The 21,395-nt window shown below is 39.5% G+C and overlaps 1 protein-coding gene across 3 annotated transcripts in view; it reads right to left on the bottom strand.

Annotated features, from left to right (window-relative positions):
• GLI3 (GLI family zinc finger 3) overlaps window positions 1-21,395 on the bottom strand; it is a 198,394-nt gene that overhangs the window by 137,849 nt on the left and 39,150 nt on the right. For all 3 annotated transcript variants that reach the window (XM_026077484.1, XM_026077485.1, XM_026077486.1), the window contains exon 2: window positions 6,106-6,348. In XM_026077484.1, coding sequence (XP_025933269.1) covers window positions 6,106-6,348 — 243 coding nt within the window. The remainder of the gene's footprint in view (window positions 1-6,105; window positions 6,349-21,395) is intronic.

Genomic DNA, 21,395 nt, shown 5'->3' with positions numbered 1-21,395 from the left:
CATATACCAGGGGATACGGCAACTTTTAAGAAGCCTTTCATTCTCTCCTCATTTAGGTATAGCTGATCTGCCTTGAGGCTGAAGAGATGGATTAGATTATTTCTTGGCTTTTTTTCAGTGTTCTTGGCTATGATTCTGTGGCTGTGAGCAATGTATTCTGTCTCCCTCCATGAAGAAGGTATACAACAAATACATACTGTAAAGCATCTAAAAACACTTTACTTTACAAACCAAATAAAATCTGGGAGAGTATTTTTGCATTTGTTCTCTGAGTTACATCCCTCATACCCCTACCTCCCCCATCCCTTAAGAAAAATAACTTACATGCACTTAAAAGGAGATTAAAAGAACCTGTTTGCTTTCCAGAAGGCTCTGTACCCAGTAGTTCCCAGCAGATACATTCCCTTAGGTGCCACAGAGTGACAAATTTTTTTTTTTGAAAATTTGATCCCCAGGACATTTATAAAAATTTGAAGTCTAACAGAATTATAGGACCACTAGGGATCTCAGAAATATTCTACTCTACCCTCCTGCACAAACAGGATCTACTCTCTCCATATCCAGCTGAAATTAACACTACTGGTAATGACAAAAAAACAAAGGTCGAGATTCAAAGATATGTATTCACCTTCACTTAAAATCAAAACAAAGCAAAAAAAAAAACCCACCAAAAAGAAAGATCATCTTTCCTCTTCTCAACTACACTACATTTCAAGGCCTCTCAGGCATTGGCAGTTCTGCAGTCTGTCTCATGCTGAGGAGAAAGAAAATTAAGTAGAAGAAAGGACGTCTTTATGTGCCACTTCTAGCTGTAAATCTATCGGTGCAAATGTTACTTCCAAATGAGAGGTCCAAGCAGGGGCAGCAATTCTAGTGCTCTAAAGTGATCCTGCTTATTCCACAGGACTCCAGAGAAGTGGGCAGGAGTATTTGTAGTGGGCAAAACATCCCAAACACTACCAAGGAGGTTTGGGAGGCATCTTAGAGAATAGTTTTCCATTTATAAGCAGCTGTTAAGCTAAAGGAATTTGCTGCTCCTTCCAAAATTTCAAACTGAAGTTGCTTCTGACCCTAAGCTTGATTTTGAGAGCAGTAATGTTCTTCTGTTGGAGGCCATTAAAGGACACTTATAGTTTAATTGTTTTTGCAAAAACTTTTGTAAACATACTAATTTTCTCTTCTTCAAGAGCAAGTATTCAGTTGCTCAGCTGACACCAGTAATCTGACTTTCACTTTTTTACTAGAGGCTTTTTTTCCTATGAGATTTATTAAAAGCTTTAGATTCAACTTTTTTTCAACTGCCCCTCCTTGACAACATTTGGAAACCACTCCATAAATCACTGTCAATGGATAGTTTTGTTACTAGAGTGCTTAAGCCCCTCCCCTGCAAAAAGCTGTGGAAAGGATTTAGGAAATAGCACCCAGATTTTTAGAGGTATTTTAGAAGCCAAACTCACTTTGAAATTGAAGAGCCCCCAAACAGCTTTAAAGACTCTGGCCCTAAATCTCTACAGGATTCCTCACTGGCACTCTCCTACTGCCCTCCAACTGGGCAGGGGTAAAACCCTCTGTAAGGAGGTATCGCTGCCTCCCGCCACCCTGTGACACTGGGAATCCAAGGAAGATAGAGGTTGGCAAACCAAAGTGTCTGCTTTGGGACTGTCCGCAAGGGTCCCCGCTGTCCCTCATGGAAGCCCCATGCTGTGCCCACAATGTGCCAGGGAAAGGACAAGGGAGGCCACTGGCTGCCACCAGGGAGCCCCTCTACAAGCTCGTCTGCTGGCACTGCCCTGGACTGCTCTTATTATCCAACATGCCGCACAAGGCTGACAATCATGCTTCAAGCAACATCGCCAAGAAAAGTCATTGTTTTTTCACTGTTACATTTTAAGGCAGAGTTTCCAGTTACCAGTTTGCATTTGCAGAAGCAGAATCTAATTTCCTCTTTTTATTTCTTTTCTTTTCTATGGGGAGGTGAAGGAAGGGGAATTCTTGTTGATAGAAATTAAAACCCAGTAAATGAACAAGTGTACCTAGTGAACTACCACTGTATTTTCCTTGCTGTGCACTTTTGTTTGCCTTGCAAATTGATTTTGAGATGACGCTGTAACGGTGGGAAAGCTAATTGGGGCAGTTATGAGGGGCCCAATCCTTACAAAGCGCAARTCCACACACAGTCAGTGGGAACTGAGGGCAATCAATATCTTGGAGGATTAATCCTGTGAAATGTGCAATAAGCAGTTCCCCCTTCCCCAGATAGACACAGAAGCTTCAAACCCACGCAAAATAAACCTGTTTTAAAAAAGAAAAAGAAAAAGAAAAAGAAAGCAATAAGCAGGGTGAGTTCCTGCTCTCAGCTACATTCAGTGCAACCTCTTGGAGATGAAGGGCTGTAACAAGGAATTCTGCCTGGGCCATTCCTGTATATAGGAATTCTCAGATCAGAGCCAACCGAACTGTCACTGCTTTTTACTTAAGATAACTCTTCAGGCTTTACTAATCAGGAGCGAACAATTCTTTCAGATGAGCTGCGAAACCCAAGGAAAAATACAAGCAGTATGTTTTAAATCAAAGTGTTTACATCAGGAATGATTCATTTTTTCCATGAGGAATAACTTCTGAGACAGGCAGACTTAGCACTGCCATAAATCTGTGTGGGAATTAAAATTGGGGAGAGAATAACAAAAGGAAGTTCCTATCCCCACCTCTCTGCCTCAGCCCCATCTCTAGAGACAGCATTTACATTAATAAGGGGCTCAAACTACCACAGCAATCAGTGCTTGAGAAAGACTGTTTCTTAAATCCATTTCAGAAACACCACAAAAATCTGTGGTTAAACTCAAAAACGCTGCTCTTCTCAATAAAGAAAAGGTGTAGCACATGAAGGGAAACTCTAGTAATGTTGTCATCTGCCTTAAAGCCTTCTAAAGAAAAAACAACTCTGTGACCAGTACTTAAGCAGTCCAAAACAAAAAAAAGACAGAAAACAAAAATTTCTCTGTTTTAGGCCTGGAAGTATTTTCCCTTTTTTCTTGTGCAGGATAGAGACTCTGAGGCTGAGCATGAGGCCACTCTCTCATTCTCAAGCATTAAACGGTTGAGGAGCTCTTCGGCAGTACAGAAGGGCTGTCAGCTCCAGAGCATGTTTCATCCCAGCTGTCTGAAAAGCTGGTCCACTTGAAACACAATCATAGTCCCCATCCACTCTCCACAGGAGAGCAAACTCCCCCTCAATGAAGTATTTATTCCACGTACTGTATATGGGAACTATTATTTCCAACATTTACAACATCAATCTTCTTAATTAGGAAAAGAAATTATAACAACAAAAAAAATCCTGCAACACACATACTCAGAGACACGCATATTCACATGTAGAAATGCAAAGCATTCAAGTTGTTTCTAATAACTGCAGCTCCTGGAGCGGACGCGCGTTCCACACACAATTGACTTAAACGCTCTTTTTCTTTTCTTGCCATAAAAATATACAGATGTCCTTCTTCAAAAAAATTATTTTCCCTTTTCCTGTCTTACAGGAAGCCTGCCCACACTTTTAAATACAAAGTGGGTATATATAGAAGCACAAATTAGGCATCTTGAAGTCTGTATTTTACAACCACAGAGAAACTAAGAAATTACTGTGAGTGTTTACATACCCAACTATGTTGAATTAAAACAGTATTTTCTATCCGTATACCCAGCAAAGCTGACAAGAAAGTAAGGAAGAAAATGACAGCCTTGCTGGTTCTTCACCTGTTGCTACAACGGGACTGGGATACAATTACATTATTCAGCCTTCCTCCTATGGACCACTATAAGTGTCAACCTGAATAGAGTCATCACTTTGATGAAAGCATGTCTTACATATATAAATGATACAACTCCTATGAAAATTTCAGTCTGCCTGTCTGATTTCCTATAAATTTAACTAGACATTTCTCTCTTTAGTTGTCTTTCTGTATCGCATCTATTACAGGTAAATAAAAGCAAGGAGGCTTTTTATATGATATTAATAACTTAAGGGATTTTATAAACCAACAAGTAAAACTGTACAATTCAGTACAGCAGCAATGAAGTAGGTCTGTCCATGCGATGTTTTCTGGCTTAGACTTCTGCTTTAAGATCTTGTTGTTGGTTTAAAATGAACTGATCTCTTACTTCCCTATTGCCGTATGCTGGATACCTTATGCTTTTCTCTCAACTTCTGGCATCAATGCTTTTCCAGTAGCCCACACAGCCTAGCTAGCTACTGCTATTGGTCAAAATGTACCCATATTAGCTACATTAAACATTGATAACTCTACTCAAAAGATAAATTCAGTAAAAGAAAACAAAATAAAAGATCAGTCTGACTGGATGGCCCTAATTCTTCAGTCCGCATCTTTAGCGGTATCAACAGCGCTTTGATCCAGATTTAAAGGGTGAGTTAGCAGCTGGTCCAATGGTCAAAATGGCAGTTGTCACCACTAAATTCAGCATAAGGTTTGGTGTTTGTTTGTTTGTTTTTTGTTTTGTTTTGTTTTGCATTTCACCTCTCCCCAGCTGCACTGCCTACCCACGGAAGCTATCTGCTTCCCCAACAGGATCTTTTTTTTTTTTCCCCATCACATTTTGGGTTTGCATTAATACACAAAGCTGTAAGCTGCAAATGATATCTCCAATGTGCAAGCTAGTATTTCTGTGGGCCGCTGCTTGTGAGTAGCAGTTTTCTCTACACATTCACCTGCAGACAAGTCTGCCACTAATATGTTGCATATTCTTCTCAGTAGAAAGACGAATAACTCCATTAAAGGGTTCAAACAGGGTTGTGTGCGAGTGAGAGAAGGAGGGTGTACAGAAACCGATTATGTATGTTGGAAGAGAACTGAAAAGCTTCACTGCAAACTTTTCCCCTAAAAACTGATCTAAACTAAACTATAGTGTTCATTTTCTCATACTGCCTTCATCTTTACTAACAGTCAGGCTCTTTTTTTAAAAGAGGTGGATGGTGAGACTTAAGGTTGTGCGAGACATACTTTGATCTGCACCCTGATGAGTGAACATTCCCCTTTGCTGCTAGACCAGCTAATGAAGGGATAAAATTAGCTTTTATCCCTGGCACTTTCTTTAGCAAAAAAACATGCACTAATCAGCTGTCCTCACTAATCAGTCATCTGGCTAATGACCTTTTGCCTTAAAACACTAAAATTTCTGAATGATGTGGAAAAAAAAAACAACAACACAGACTGGCCCCTCTTTGCGGGTCTTAAGCCTATCATCTGGAACTGGGGACTGGAAGGTTAAATGGCAAATCTGTATCCTGACTAGGTGATAAATCTATAATCAAAAGGCACAAGCCTTGACACCTCAAGATGTACTTCATTACTACAAAACTAAATGATTTTTTTCTTTTTCTTTTTTTTTAAACTAGAAGCAGATGAAAAAAGTTGCTTAACTCCCTCATATTTTGCCTGTGGAGAAATCCATTCCACATCTGTGTTCAAGTGTCAGTTAATTTCTTACTTTTTTATTAACGCCTGAGCAGGAATTCAGAAGTTGAAACCATTTGCTTCCCCCCCACAACTCCAGGGAACTGTAGCTGGGGGAGAAAAAGACAAACAACCCTGTCACCTCACACATAAGTGAATCCCCAAAAGAAAGAAAGAAAGAAAGGCCATAGCAATAAACCCTCCAATCCCTCCACAAATGCTCACTGTACAAGGTATGGTGCTTCCTCCTCCTAACACTGTACTTTGACACTGTTTTAAAAGAGGAATTTTAAGGCCTGTTTCATTTTCCTTCTCTGCTTTCTTTAATGAGGCTTTTTTTCTTCATGCATTAAGGAGGTGGAAAAAATATAACACTGGATGGTTGAGGAGGATTAGCAACAGATGATACACCCTGTGGAAGCTTGCTTTGCAGAAGCCTGTGATAATTTCAAGCTGCAATGCAACTGCTCCCTACTTTTTTCTTTCAAAGACAGAAAAAAACATATTTACCTTAACCCACACACAGGCAAAGTGATTTTTCCCTGGGACAATGCAAAGCGACTAATAAAATTACATTAAATGTGACAGCCTCAATAAGCTTCCAACTTCCCAAAATGAACGCGCAATAAATACTCACGGTAATGAGGATCCATGTAACCATTTCTGGGGTCCATAGTAAACAATGTCCCACGATAAGGTACAGAAGGTTCAGGAAGGTGCGATATAGATCCATGGATCTCCTTCTTTATTAATGAGGCCCTTTCCTCGCTAGATGTTGAAGGCTCTTCACTGATCTTACTGAGGCCTTGCCCACCTTGTGGCTGCATTGGGACTGCGTTCCTTCTCTCTCTGTGATAGGTCTGTCCAGGACTTTCATCCTCTAGGAAAAAAAATAAGAAAGAAAGAAAGAGAGAGAGAAAGAGAGAGAGCAAGAGAGACTTTTAGCCCTTTAACAGCAAATAAAATAAAAAGTTCCTCCCCCCTCCTTCTCTTCACCATTTTCAAAGCCACAGTGTAAGTTTGTGACAGTAGGTGCATGTGTGGTTATGAGAGATGTTCTGGGATACACGTTGAAAAAACCAGCCCATTCAGATCAAGTGGCAGTTGAGCGGTAGATCATCATCACCCATTCACTGATGCATTTACCAGCAGGGCTATTAATCGTACAAGAATGGACACAGACTTGCTATTTTCTTGCCTCTGGGACAAGCAGACTGGAAGTTTTGGCTGCCTGACTAGGAGGAAAAAACAATTTGTCACAAACAGCAGAAGATGAACCCCGCTAGCTGAGACTAAATCAAGTCTAGCCACCCACTGCTGCTGTTCTGTGCTGCTCCAATCTCTAGAATATTTGCTTTTGTGAGAGGCTGGAGCCTTAAAGAAAGGTCCTTAGTGATTAAAAGTAAGGTTGGCAACAATAAAATGTGTAAAATTGTTCAAGATACAGCACCAGCAGCATAAGGCATGGGCAAGAGAGGTCACCTGCTCTAACAGTGTCACCACATGGACATGTAAGGAGAGCTGTGGAGTGCACGCACCCTTCCCTTTTGCTCTCAGGCCCACACATAAAAACCCCAAAATTCTGAATGACCAAGAGGGTTGGGGAAGGAAAAATAAAAAAGAAAGAGAGAATTAGGAAGGTCAAATGGTCTAGGCTTATTTTATCACTTGTGATCACTTCTGTGTGCAAAAGCCTGAAATAGCTCTTCAGGCCTCCTCCCCCTCTGCCCGTACACAGGGCCAGTTGGTCCGTGGTTCTTCACCTGCTCATCCCCAAGTCACGCTCTCAAACCTTTAGCCCTGCTATGAAAGGGTCTACGGGATTTCTGATGATTGCACCACTGACATCCCTTACACATTCCCACAACAGGGGATTTCACAAACCTTCTACTCCTGCACGCATTTTAACCCCTGTGGGCCATATGCATCCTTTGAAAAACAGACAAGAGGTTCTGTTCTTTAAAAGTCAGATGCACACTCTCAGGTATATTTCACATGGACCATGTGGCTGAAGAGTTTTGTTAGCTATACAACTATCTCCTGTAAATGCCCTCCTAAAGTTATATTATTGCTTTTATAAAATACAGAGACTTTTTGCTAAATAATTCCATAATTCCTGGCTGGAATTCTAGTCAATATCTACATTTCAAATACAGCCCTGAATTCCTGTTTTAATAAGCCACATTGCACATGCAGGCATACACAAGTACGTCCTGAAGTATTAATAAATATGCTTAATTTCAAAAGCTGTTCAGCAGTTCTAAAAGCACATGAAGAATTTCAGAAGAACAAACATTGGATGGAAAACAGGTAACTGGAAGGGAAATGAAAATACGCTTAGGAATTAAAAAAACTAAGGTACACTTATTCTACAATCCATACGCAAATAAGAATGGTTTAGAACAGTGCTAAGATTTCACTTCAGTTGTCAGAGGCCAGAATATTCAAGGTCAGGGCTAAATTTTTACTTTTAACTTGCCCTGGTGTGCTCATTCAAACAGCAAAAGCACCAGCAAGCAATGAGACTACTTTCACCAAATTTGACACTAGCGTAACTCAACCTATCTGCCTTCATTTAAGTTAGATTAGAAACAGGCTCCATACATATTAGATACCTGGGGCTGAATTTTACCATTATCTGCATAAACTGGCTACAAGAGAGCTTTTAAGGCATCGCTCTCTCTGCACTTCCCTCCCCCTCTTCTCCAAAGCAGCAACAACAACCAAACCCACCAACATAGCCTACTGAGCTCTTAATTATTTTTCTATTTCCAAGTATTACTGCAACCAGGGTCTGCCGACTTATTGGCATCTTCCAGGGACAGCTTCTTTTTGCAGTCAGCAGTAATTCTACACACTGGGCATTTCCAGGACTGGGTCTGGGGAGAAAGAGTTAACAAAAACAGACAACAACACCGTACAACTTAAACCCTTTGCCTTTTTCTACTTTTTATTAATATGAGCAGACACTGGTCCCTGCTCTGGATTAGCACGGTTTAAGGTTTCAACTTTTTACACTGAAGCTGTTTTTAGTCAGAGAACTGCAAAGGGGAGTCTAGAACTTTAAAACTTATATTAGGTTTTTAGAAAACTGCCTGTATAACTAACTAACTAAMTAAATAAATAAACAGCCAAAGTAATATTTTCCATCACGTTTCTCTCTAGCTGGAGTCTTTTATGTTAAATTTCAACCCAGAGTGAACTTTCACTGATGAGATGTAAACTCTTGTAAAAATAGAGGATTACACTCCATTTGAAATCCTGACAGACCCTTAAGCAGAGTAAGCTAGCCTGTGCTAGCATACTATGGAAAGAAGCAGCTGAAGTGATTTGTGTGGCTATATAACCAATCTGAGGATCAGATAGGATTTCAGTTCTTTTACTCTTCCATATAAAGATAATATTTGTTAAAACTGCCATCCTGGAATACAACAAGAAGCTAATGCCTGTCTGCAGGCTTCAGTTTTATTCTTTCCTTCTCAAAACATGCATGTGTCATGAGTCAAGGTACCAGTGACTGGTATGGAATGAGTTGATTTTTTAAATTGCTGAATGAAATTCAAAACCTACTTTCAGTAACTTCGAAACTAAAGGAAAATATGTTTTGTTTTAATAGGCTTTCCTCTCTTTTTTTCTGGTTCCTCAAGAAACAAAAAAGAAAGAAAACAAAAGAAAAGCAGCAACTTCCCTCAGCATCAACCATTTCTGTCTCCCCATTATGAAAATAAAGCCGCATGCTGTTAGAAGTCATTCAAACATTTTTGTACACTGTTTGCTGTATAAAAATTCATCCAGAAATTTTTTTTTCCAGTAAACATGATGGCATTTTTGCAATAATAAGGAATTTCAATGGACAAACATTTTGTTAAGCGTTTACTTCATGCTCTGCACCACAGAGCTGCTTTTGATAGGGGGCAGATGAAAAACTTGACAGTACACACACTCCAGAATACAAATAGCCGAGTGCTTTGAAAGAACTCTCTATACACTGAAAGGGAAACTTTTCTTGCAATAATTCTGCCTAGTCTTACAACGGCAGTAAAACCACTTCAGTGAGCCAAAAGGTGAAAGCTGTCTAATCTTGTTCTGTTTCAGCTGAATTGTTCAATAAAGTTTAAGAGTAAGTGCAGACAAGCTGTGCCAGGCCAAATTATTGACAGAAACATACTGTCCACCATAGCAACAAGTGGGACTCTACAGCAAAAATGTAAGCAAACAACCCACTTCTCCGGCAGCATCTGCCAAAGGATTCTTACAGACAAATACACGACAACTGTTACTGCTCTTCTCATGTTTTAAAAGTGGCCTGCTTTAGAGGCCAAAGAAACATCCGATTTACTAAAAAGTTGTAGAGATGAATAACAAAGTCCAAGGGTCTGATTCTCCCCTCAATTCCACCTGTTTTTCACTGGTAAAACTCCACTGACTTCAGCACAGTTTATCCTGCCTTTTGCAGGTGTAAGAGATGGAGCGAGGGGGGAAAAAAAAGACACAGGAATCAGCATCTGCAATAAGCTTCTCTTTCTTCATGTGTGCCCTGCTCCGACTAACCAAGTTGGTAGCCAGAGACACATGTTACAAGTACCCAGTCTGGAACGATCAAATTAATTTGAGATTCTCCTATCCACTGCGAAATACTCGATTTAGTGCTATTCTTCAGGCATTTTTTATTAAACGTGTTTAGCACCAAGGAGCACCTCATTTAATCAATGAGCATTTTCAAAAAAGCTCACACTGAACAGTATGACTGAACAAATGCACCTTTAATTATTTGGCTAATTTACCAAGGAAATTAAAAATGAGGTCAAACCAAAATCAAACACAAAAATTCATTAAGCCTTCTCTCTCCACTGAACTTTTCTTGTTCTTTTTCTTCAGACCACGAGCCACAAAGTAGGAGCTTTTCATTTTAAAGTCAGCGATCGAAAAAAGAAAAGTTGAAATCTATTGCTCTGCCACAGTAAAAATCGCTCCCAACGCCATTCAGAGATACCCCTGTCTAAACGAGTAGACACCAGTCTAGTTAAATCTGTTTATGCATTAAGTTTTATAACCACATTTCCACATGCAACTTGCAGCTAGCAATATTGTCTCATAAGCAATCCGACGACACGCTTCAACGGCGTAAGAGAAGAGACAACATACTTACAACTCAGTCCAAAAGACCCTGGCTTACACTCTGTCCAAGCTCTTCTCTTGACCAAAATTCTCTAGCTACCAGTACATGGACATTCCTCTCTCTCTTTTTCTTTCTCTCTCTCTCTCTCTTTCCCCCCCTCCCTGTCTCCCTCCCTCTCTCTCAGAGGCAGTGCTTCTCCCATTAGAGGAATTAAAAGTGGTTGGTGCCATGCTAAATTTAACAAGCTCATTAGTATTCTTCCTGTGTGCTTCCTAGTGAACTCTCCCTATTCAAGCAGCTCTCTCTAGCTGAGGGGTCGGGCAGCTAATCATTAAATCAAACTACTGTCACCCTATCACAATCGGCCTAAGAGAAGGAGGGTTTATTATTTCAGTTTATGCTAAATAAATGGTTTTACAAATGGTCTCTAAGCAAGGTCAACAGCAGCTTCAATTACAAGACAAACTTAACAAGAGTTGCTATAAACCAAGTGCTCCATATTGACCTAAGCACAAGCTCGGCTCCGCATATTGCCACTAGCAGGATTGTACAGGAATGCATATTGTAAAATAAAGGAAAGGGTAATCTTTTCTTTGCCAGAATTTGTGACTGCACAGAGACTGCTCATTCACCTCTCCCCAACCAGCTTGCTGCTCAGCTCAATTCACCCCACACAAAGGCTGAAGACCAGACCTCAATGGACCGAGTGAAACATGTTCAAAACTAGGCTCTCTATTGTGACTGAATTTCTTAACATCTTTTCAAAAAGCGGAGAATGCCTTGAGGCTAAAGGAAGAAACAGGCTAATGGTGAATTGGGAATACTGAGCAAATTTCAGAGCCCTTTCCTCCTAGCTTTTGAGGTTGAAAGCAAGCTCTTTCCTTTCAAGTTTCAAAGTCCTTTTTCCTCCCGCAGTGTCACAGAAGGATTTGAAAAGAAGGTAATTGTGCTCACAGTCCCCCTGATCAGAGCTTACGTCCTATTTCTGGTATTTCGGAATACTTCTTGCAATAATGGTGCATATAGCTCAATCCCTTAACCGCCCTGCACTCTGCAATTGCTCATTAAATGAACAATTGCTGGTATAAAATGCCTTTTATGTTCAAGGTCTGGATATAAGATAAGCATTCTGGTACTCTAAATTTGGTTTACTAAGGAAACTCTCCATCATTAAATTACAAAACTGAAGTCAGAATATCAGTCTTTCCCAGAAAAGTAGCATTTTAGGTTGCTGTGAACCAGAATGAGGGGGGAAAATGTAAAAAAGATTGACTACTTAGATTCTTAATAGAATAGATATCTAGTAAGAAAGCAATTTCCCTCACATTTAAGAAGGTCTAAGTTTTTGAGACCTGATATTTTCTTCCTTGGAATGATGGAATAGAGCAATTGCCAAGCTCATTAGGACATTGGTATCTGTGGCTTCTTGCATACACACATTGATCACAACTCTCTGGCCACCTTAAGAGCAAACTGGGAGGAAATACATCTGTAGAATTGTGCCTGCCTTTAAAAACAGTATGTGTTGTAACCAAAGCTTTGTTTTGGGTGGATACAATATTAAATTGGGCACTCTTGGTCCTAAGTTTGTTATTTTCCTGCATTTGGAGCAACTGCACATGAAGTACACACTTTGGAAACAGTAACACAGATGAAGCACAATGCTCATAATTGGTTTTAAAAATAGTCCAACCATATGAGTGGCTACAAAATCTGTTAGATAACAAGTACAGTACTTACTTTATTTGCAATGCTTAAGCATACCTTATAGAAGACTTTTGTGCTTAGAAATAGCATACATCATCTGAGCTCACCACTGAAAATATATAGATTAGTTATTTTCCAATTAGCATAGTTATTTTCCAATTAGCATATGTATAGTATTTTCCAGGAACTGATTTGTGACCTTTGGAATACAAATATACAGTTCTTTTCTCCATTTTTGTTTGTTTTGAGAAATCTTTTATATCCTTCTGTTTGTCTTAACTTTAAAGAAAAAGAATTTATCAGCAAGACAGAAAGAGGAACTGCCTGTGGACCCAGTCTTCAGAATACTTGCATAATACTTCATCCCCCCCTATTATTTTCTACAAATGATACACATGTTCATTTTAGCTGCACATACTGCACAACTCAATTCAATCCTTTGTTTTGAAAGTATAGAGGAAGCCAGAACACAGTGCAGTAGTACAATTCCTACAACTTACAAAATGGGCAGCCTGATCCTGCACTACTTTGGGTCAATGGCAAAGCTCCCACTGACCAGACTGAAACAAGACTGGGCCTGTACGGAGCTTATACTGCTCCACCACTAAGTTAGTGATGCATTTGTCAGCAGAACGTGGCTCACAGCCTTTTCCAGCTGTGCACATAACTCTCCCCAAGATTGCTGGGGAACCTGTGAATGTTCAGAAGCAGCTCAGAATTCAGGCAAACGCTCTCAAACAACCAGATCAGAGAGAAGCTTGTTAGTGGTGACATCTTCAGCTCAATTCCACAATTATTGGGATGAATTTGCATTGCTTGTTGCCTCCCCAACTGCTCTCAGATAAAATCAGGTGGCTAAAGTTAAATGGACAAATATAAAATTATGTAAAATATCACCATCTTTAGAACTTTATGTAAACAAACACCTACTGGATTTAACTGGGAGCCTGCTTCCACAAACTCCAGTTTCAGACCTATAGTGAGATGTTAAAGTCTCATTTAAGCTGAAAAATCATACTTAGGGAACACAAAAGGTAGCTGCTGGCTACCACTACACAAAGGCACAGGGTGCTGTGGAAACCTCCTTGTCGATCCCAGCATTCTTGCCCTCGAAAGGCAGACAAGGGCAGGAAGCAGGGCTAGACTGGGCTGCCTTGCACCTGATCCCATATCTCAACAATCAAGGCAAGAATATTTTGCAGGACGTGGGGAAAAAAAAAAAAAAGGCATGACATCTGGGTATGCCTGAAGTCACTGACCTGACACTCGAGCCATTTCACTGACTTCAATGACTTGGATCAAGCTGCTGAAGTTCTTTGCTGTGAACCAGACTCCCGTGGTATCCTGCTATTCAAGTTTGCCTGCAGTTGTTCAGGTGACCGGACAACCAGTCGATAGGTAGAGTCTGAGCCTATGAAATGCCAAACCCCAGTTCGCTGGGCTGCAACTCTCTGTGAAGCTAATGAAGGCACAAACTCTCAGTAACTTCCAGGATCAGACTCCAAAGAAATGGAAACCTCATTTCTGAGAGCGCTGTCTCCCAGCCTATTTCCACACAAGCTTTAAAATAACAAAAACAAACAATTTAAATCAAAACAGCTGAAAACCATTTTCTCCCTTCCCAAGTTCAGGGCTACGTGTCTCCCCCATTACAGCCAGTGGATTATTGCAGTGATACTTAACACCATTCAATGAGTGCAGCCCCCATGCTCTGGTTTAGGTGTTAGTGACGACATTGGCTGCTGTGAAAGAAATACTAAACCCTGCATCCAGGTATTGAGCAGGTGGTGAGCTTTTAAGTTCACCTTTTTGGGGCCTACAAGGCCCAAATCCTGCTTGCTTTACTCACACAGTAATCCCAAGGATTCAGTGAAACTATTCATGCAAGCAGAGCAAGAGGGATTCACATCCAGCATCAGAAATGCTTGGACTGTTAGGTGCAAATGGTCTGTGAATGCAAAAATACACTGGAGGTGTTTGTTAACACGTGGAAATGCTGCATCATTAGCTTGATGAGAAACAGAATAGTAGAAGTGCTTTGTAGTTCCAATGGACAAGAAAAAAGAAAATCTTAATGCAGAAGCGGAAGACATTTGAAGGCAGAGTTAACTGGCAAAATAACACATAGCTGTATGATTTCTCCTTTTAAATTTACAGGACCAGAAGGTAGGCAAAAGCATTTCCCTTTCTTGGTATAGTAAATTTAATGTTTTGATTTTACTACTTGATGATTGAGAAACTCACCAGAAAAAAAATCTCTTACAAAAACAATCTTTTTCATTTCCCCTTTTAAAAAGTGTTCCATCTCGCGAAACTCTGCAAAGGGAGCAAGTTACTGTGTGACAGCCTCAGCAAACTAAAATGTTTGCTCTAAGTCTGCTGATCGAGACTAAAATCAAACTTAGCACTTCCAGAATATCTCCAGGATTATTGCTCTCCTCCAACATTTAACCTCTTCAAAGAGCCAGGATTCTCAAATATAATTGGGAGAAAAATGACTGAAGACATCATGATCTGACTATTGGCAACGATTTCTCAGAAGAGAAAAACTCCTCAGCTTCTTGCAAGACATTCAAAGAGTCCTTATTTGAAAACATTATGAAGTTCCTTCCATTAGCCAGTTATTAGACTGTTAGTCACTGCTTACTTTGAGTGGGCTAATTAGTTACATCAAAGGCACTACAGTAAATTCCCAGGAGGGCTTTGGGGGGGGGAAATGTATTTCTCAACCATCTAATAGCGCATTTATGCCTATCTGAGGGTAACTACCTCATTTCACTCATAGACACTGGGGGACACATTCTGTGGTGCTGTCACTTTCTACCAAGCCAGCAGCAACACTGGGCCTTAAAGCTGTTTTACAAAGCTATTTGTAGCCTGACGTAAATTAGATTAGCCATGCTTAGAAGCCACCGAACAGCCAAAGAGTGAAAGAGGAGTTATAACTCCTTTGGTGCACCATCTCTATTTGTGATATATACAGCCCATACATCTTGGTCTTGACAGAATGAAAAAGTTACTGTAATTAGTGTTTTATATACAAAGTTACTATTTCTTTCCTTTTTTTCTCCAATGGAAAAACAGCTAACTCCAATCATTAGCCAATCACTAAGCAGTTTGTAACAACCGAGAGCCATAGCAATCCTTCAGTATGGATGGTAGATTTCACCTATTTCATTGCAAAATACATCTATTGCTGCATCCTTTTGCACTGTTGCAGTAAGAGTCAGTGTTTCCATTATACTGCTGTATTTCAGGCCTCTGAAGCATACCAGCTGTTTAAAAATATGTTATGGGTTATTCTGCCCTGATTTACAGTAGTTGCAATCTTAGCTGAAAACAATGATTTCACAAGGTCTCAGGGCAAAATTTGAATGCTGTATAAATTTGTGTATTACCACGTGTGTGTGTGTGTATTTATATATGTATACATGCACACATGTACACACACATTATATACACATGCACACACACAAATTCTGCCCCATTCTACATTCCATAAAATCTAACAGATTTCAGATGAGGCTCAGTGTGATATATGGATGTACACACATACATGTTGGATACTTGAACACAGAAATGAGTCTTTTTGCATTCCTCACCAAAAGTCTAAAGGTTCAGGAGGAGAGTATGCTGCCAAACAAATGTAAGAATTACAGCTAAGGGTGTTTTAAAACAAAGAAAGAACCTCCCCAGGAAACTCTCAAATAGATCCTGTAAACCAAAGGATTTGATGCTTTGAATGTTCCTCTGGATATTAGTCCATTAGTTAAAAACTGCAGAGCACCTAATCCACACAAATTGTCAAATAGTCCTTTTATCAACCCTTTTTCTCCTGCAGGAACTTGGTATTCATAGAGAACCCCACACCTGAAGCTGTTGTTTTACCTATCAAATAGATGCAGTAGGTATGAAAGTTCAGAGACTGTCTTCCCTACCTATACCATGAAGATACCTCCTTTCAAAACAAAAATGTCTCCTTATGCCTTAAAAAGTGCTTGACCTTCCCAGAGACCAACCTCTTCTTTCTCCTCTGTCGTACCTCTTATCAGTTTTCTCCGCTAAGGAAGAGGCACACGTGCCTGGCAGAGATGCACACTGCCATACTACCTCACATACCTGCACTCGTTCAACAGCAGATAGCAAAAATACTGTCAACTGCAAGCAAATGCCACACTCGTTCCCAGGGACTGGAGCATGTGAGTGAGCCCAGAGAGAAGGAAAGAGGAGAGTCTGGAAGGAAGGAAAGAAGCAAATTCCTCATTCCTTGACCTCACTTTGCATTGGCACAAGTTTAGAGGCCAGAAAGGAGAATGACACGGACCCACGAGGCTATTCCCCAGTCAGAGATGTGGCCTGCTGAAACCCAACATTTCCCACTCCCTTCACCTGGGGAAGAAACACTCTCAAAAGCTTTGGACAGAAGGTTTGTGACACATCAAGCTGGAGAACTGAGATGCTTTAGTACAGCTCACAAGTCCCTGGGGGTCCCCTTCCCAGAAAGGCGCCAGTGCATCTCTCCTCCATTTCCATGGGGTGTTTCTGCCGGTGCCAGCCAGCCTCCCATACTGCATTTCAGTAGGGAGAAAAACAAGCCTGAGGTATGCCAGCATTTTCTGGCTTCTCAACACTGCCATGCAACAGGAGGGACTGCATGCCAACCACATCACTTTATGGGTTAAAAAATATGTTAATTGTTCATGTTTTCTGTTCAGTTCTACAGATGAGCAAAACTGTTTTGAGACTTCACTATTTTGACTACCTTTATGTTTTTCTTTCTAACCTTAATGTGCTATAACAAATTTTAAAGGACATTAGAATATTGCCACAAGCTTCTAACAATCCAACAACATTCAGTTAAACATATGGTAATTTAAGTACTTATAACTATCTTAAGCAATACTGTGTGTTTCCATTTATTATTTCACAATGGACATGTGAGATCAGAAAAATAGCTAAGTTAGAATAATAATCATACTTCATAAAGAAAATTTCAGAACAATTTCATTAAAATGCCACCCTCTCTTCCTACTATTCTAGCTGAGGCAGGTTAAAAGGAGAATTTTTAACTTATTAATCACATTTTGGTGGCTACATCTATTCACAATCTGTCAAAAGGAGATTTCAATGTTTCCTTATTATTTTTGACTATCTAGATTTGCAGGCAACATTCACTTCATACAAAAACCAACAAACTACTTTTATCCCCCCAAAAGTGTAATAAGCCTGATTTTTATGTGATGGGGATTGGAGAAGGAGAAGGGAACCACCTGAAGACTAATTCACTTGGACTATTTGCAAACAAGCAGAGAAAAAAAAAAAACTCTCTGCATGCTGCCCAGGACTATAATCCACTTCTGTGTGCTGAAAAAGAATGCAAAACTCTAGCCAATAAAGAAGAATTCGTTCTAAACAGAAAAGTACTACAACGACAAAAGAGAATTATCCATTTTTACTGAAAGTAAGGAGCCTATTTTTAAAAAACAAAGGTAGGACTGCCTCTTAAATTCACCACTAAGAATTATAACTATTTCTAAACATGCCAGAAAATTTCCCATTACGGCAGTATCAAAACTAACATGCATTTTCCTCAGTTTCTGTTAATAATAAGTTGTGTGTAATAAAAAGAATGCAGCACCGTTGCACTGAACAAAAGGAAGTAAGGCAAAAAGAAACAAAGCTAATATTAGAAAGGGTGCCTTCTATTGAAAAACAAAAAGAAAGACACAGAATATTTTTTTAAAGGAAAATGCATTCTTTGCAAGCATTTTACCTGCAACTGTCAGAAGGGACTGGACCTACAGGTTCTTGCATAAGTAAAATTCTTATGGGAGAATTCCCATTGGACTCTGGAGTTGAAGATTTCTTTCTGCTCCCCAATTCTCTCCCTGGTCTTCCTTAAGTCATTTTAGTTTTCTCAACTTTGTTTGCTTCACTCGCCAAATGGATAAAATACTGATGACTGATTTTGTAAAAGAAAAAGTATTTTTATATAGCAAATAATGACAATAAAGATGGAAAGGTAATAGAGTCTATTTGATTTTATATATAGAAATAGCCAGTCAGATCTGAAGGCAGAATACATTGAACAGTCAGCCCAAAGCTGCCCTACTAATCACACTGTATATTAAATGTTCCAATTCTGCAAAATGTAGCATGCCTCCCATTTCTATTATGTAAAATGGTTGTCCACAACTTGCACAACTTGTCCACAAATACATAAGCATTGACTAATAAGTATTAACCACATCCCTTTGCAGGGAAGGAAAAAACTATGAAAAAAACATAAAATCAGAAGAAAATAAAGAAGTCAACCTTTAAAGTGTTCTTGCCCTGAATTCATGAGGCCTAATGCCATCCAACTCTCCTGCCTATTACATCATTAGCAGAGAAATCGCGTTCAAAATATACTTTTTCCCTCTTACAGCTGAACTACCTTAAGTTCTATATGATGGCTTTTAATAAGCTTCCTGAAAAATTGAATAATAGCAGAAGGCTTGACCTACCAGTGTCCTCCACAGACTGTTAAATATTTGATGCAATTCTTTTTCCAAATGGTGGACATGTTTTTGTATGTGGAATCTTCCTCAATGCCGGACTTAAAAGTCCATCTTGCTAGCACCAATGAGAATTCATTTTTTGTCCCTTTATAGAGCAACCCTAGTCTTTTGGAGCTATAATACAGATATATTTCACATCAAACTGCCAAACCTTTCAGATTAAGAATAATATTTTTATTCTAATCTCATTGTTTGGACCAGTTGTATTAGAAGTCTTGTAAACTGGGAAAAAGAGCAAAAGATAACCTATCACCTGAACACCTTGTGCTACTTCTACTTTTATTCATGATAGTTTTGTTAATTGTGCCACAACTATATGTTGTATTAAGGCAGATAAACTTGCAGAGAAGATGAGATTTAACACATTTGTCCCATAAAATGCAATTAATCTTTTCAGATGTATCAGAATTGCAACATCAAAACCTGCTAACTGTAAAGAAGAAATTCCCATTAGAAAATGCTGTTTTTTCATGGCAGAAAGATTGACAGTCCATAGTCTTCTCATAGCAGAATATACATTGGGCTTGCTTGTTGCAACTCCTTTCTTAAGACTAAAAAATCTTTTCCAGAACAGTAAGGTTACCACTGTCAGCTGCACTGAACTACATACTTCCCTCTCTTTTGGGTCTTATCTTCAAAAATCACGGAAACAAAGATGTAAACTTGGACATTAAAGAGTGTTAACATCAAAGTACATGCACTACTTTTGATATTAACCAAAGCCTTGAACCAGCAATCTAACTGGCCCAAATCAGTGGTGTCTATATAATTTCAGAAACAGTTGTACTGAGCTCTCTGCTGTGGCTTGCATTTGCTCACTGACTTTTCAAAGCACAGTATCAGTGTATGCTTTTATAACTAACTGCTGACAAAGCAAGCAGTAGGAATTTGAATTCACTTCTTGGTGTCTACGCAATTCATCTTTCCAAATTTCTAAACATCTGAAACCTTTTTTTTTTTTTAATGATTTTTAAAACGTTATAAATCTTTTAACTCTACAACCAGGATAATTCCCTCTCACTAGAGCAGACAATTGGTTCTTTTCCATCACTACACTTTGGTTTACATAGAAATTACCGTATACCATCTCAAATATTTTATTCAGAGATCTTAGACCTTTATTCAGGTTTGTTCCACCATGAACCCCCCATGATGCACTCTGTAACTCACTAATGTAACTACAGAACCCATTGGGCCCAGTAAAAATTAGAGCTCTGTGAAAAAGCATTCAGCATGAAACCAGAAACCCTGAGAAGCTTTCAGGCTTTGTTTCCATTCTGAGACTCAACCCACGATCAGCGAGAGACTTGCTGAGGTTAGTGAAACTTATAAGCCAACGGGGCCCACTTTCAAGTGAGCCTGAGATAATTTATGATTGTGTGTCAAAACAAGGTGAAACTTGCCATTTTACTGGGAAGTTAAGGGAAACCAAGTTTTGAAAGGTTTTCTCTGAGATGGAGCTTGTTAAAGCCTCAAATTAAGTGGAAAAAAGAATATATAAGTGCACAAAGAATTATGCCAATAATATTACACTTCATCCGTAGGTTTCTGATAGTACGGATACAAATGCATATCCGAACAGTACTTCAAATATCCTCATTGGAAAAGTCATCCATTTTAACCACAAACTGAAGAGAAGTTCAGAAAGGTATTTATTCTCTCTTAATTTTCACCATTTCTTGTGAAGGTCTGGATTTTTTGCAGCATTCACACCCCCCCTTACTCTCCCTGAGAGTTCCAATATCGTCTTCATAACTTTGATTCAGATTTGTCTAGACCTGAATTTAAAGGTATGACCTTACAACACACTAGCTAACAAGCTAAAACTAACATAACTCTTACAGAAAGGGCAGTACAGAAAATGCACTTGGATGTCTGGACAACCCTTTGATTTTTCTTTTCCCTGTGCTTTAATTTGCCAGCTTAGTTCATATTAAAGTCTACATTTGTCTGCAAAGTCTATGCATAGACTCATAAAATGCCGTGTAACTTTAGTCGAGAGAACACATGAGGGCTTCAACCAGTGTAGTTTACGCACCTCAGGTTAGAAGTATAACCTCAAGGATAAATGGAAAGAATGAAACAGAGTGCAGAGAGGGACTTGAGTCTGGATTCCTAGAATCTTTGGTACCATGTTAACTCTATGTATTAATAGGGTAAAACTCAGGATACACACTGTGATGAAGCAGTGAAACACTGAGCAACCGACTGTAGTCTACAGCTGTACTCAGAGGGATCATTCTCCTCTCATACCACATCCTTTTCTAGCCTAATTTCCTGAGGAAACAAGGCTACATAATAACAGTGTCATGGGAAGGCAGGAGGGCATTCACTATTTACTCTCCATAGCTTTCAAACCCACTGATCGAACTCAATCAATTTTGTGTAGAGGTGGGAGTTGTTATACCAGACCCCCACAAGAAAAAGGCAGCCAGGTGGAAGAGGTGCTCTGTTACTACCCCCTCTAAAGTCAAGGTTGCAGGATGATTTCTGTTTATTAGACATGAAAGTATCCAAGGAGCAAGGTGCAGTGAAGGCCCC

This window comes from Apteryx rowi, unplaced genomic scaffold (genome assembly GCF_003343035.1).
Source record: "Apteryx rowi isolate R43461 unplaced genomic scaffold, aptRow1 scaffold_454, whole genome shotgun sequence".
In the NCBI taxonomy this organism is placed as follows: Eukaryota; Metazoa; Chordata; class Aves; order Apterygiformes; family Apterygidae; genus Apteryx; species Apteryx rowi.
The sequence above is the reverse complement of the archived record's forward strand: the minus strand, read 5'-3'. Positions and strand labels throughout refer to the sequence as shown.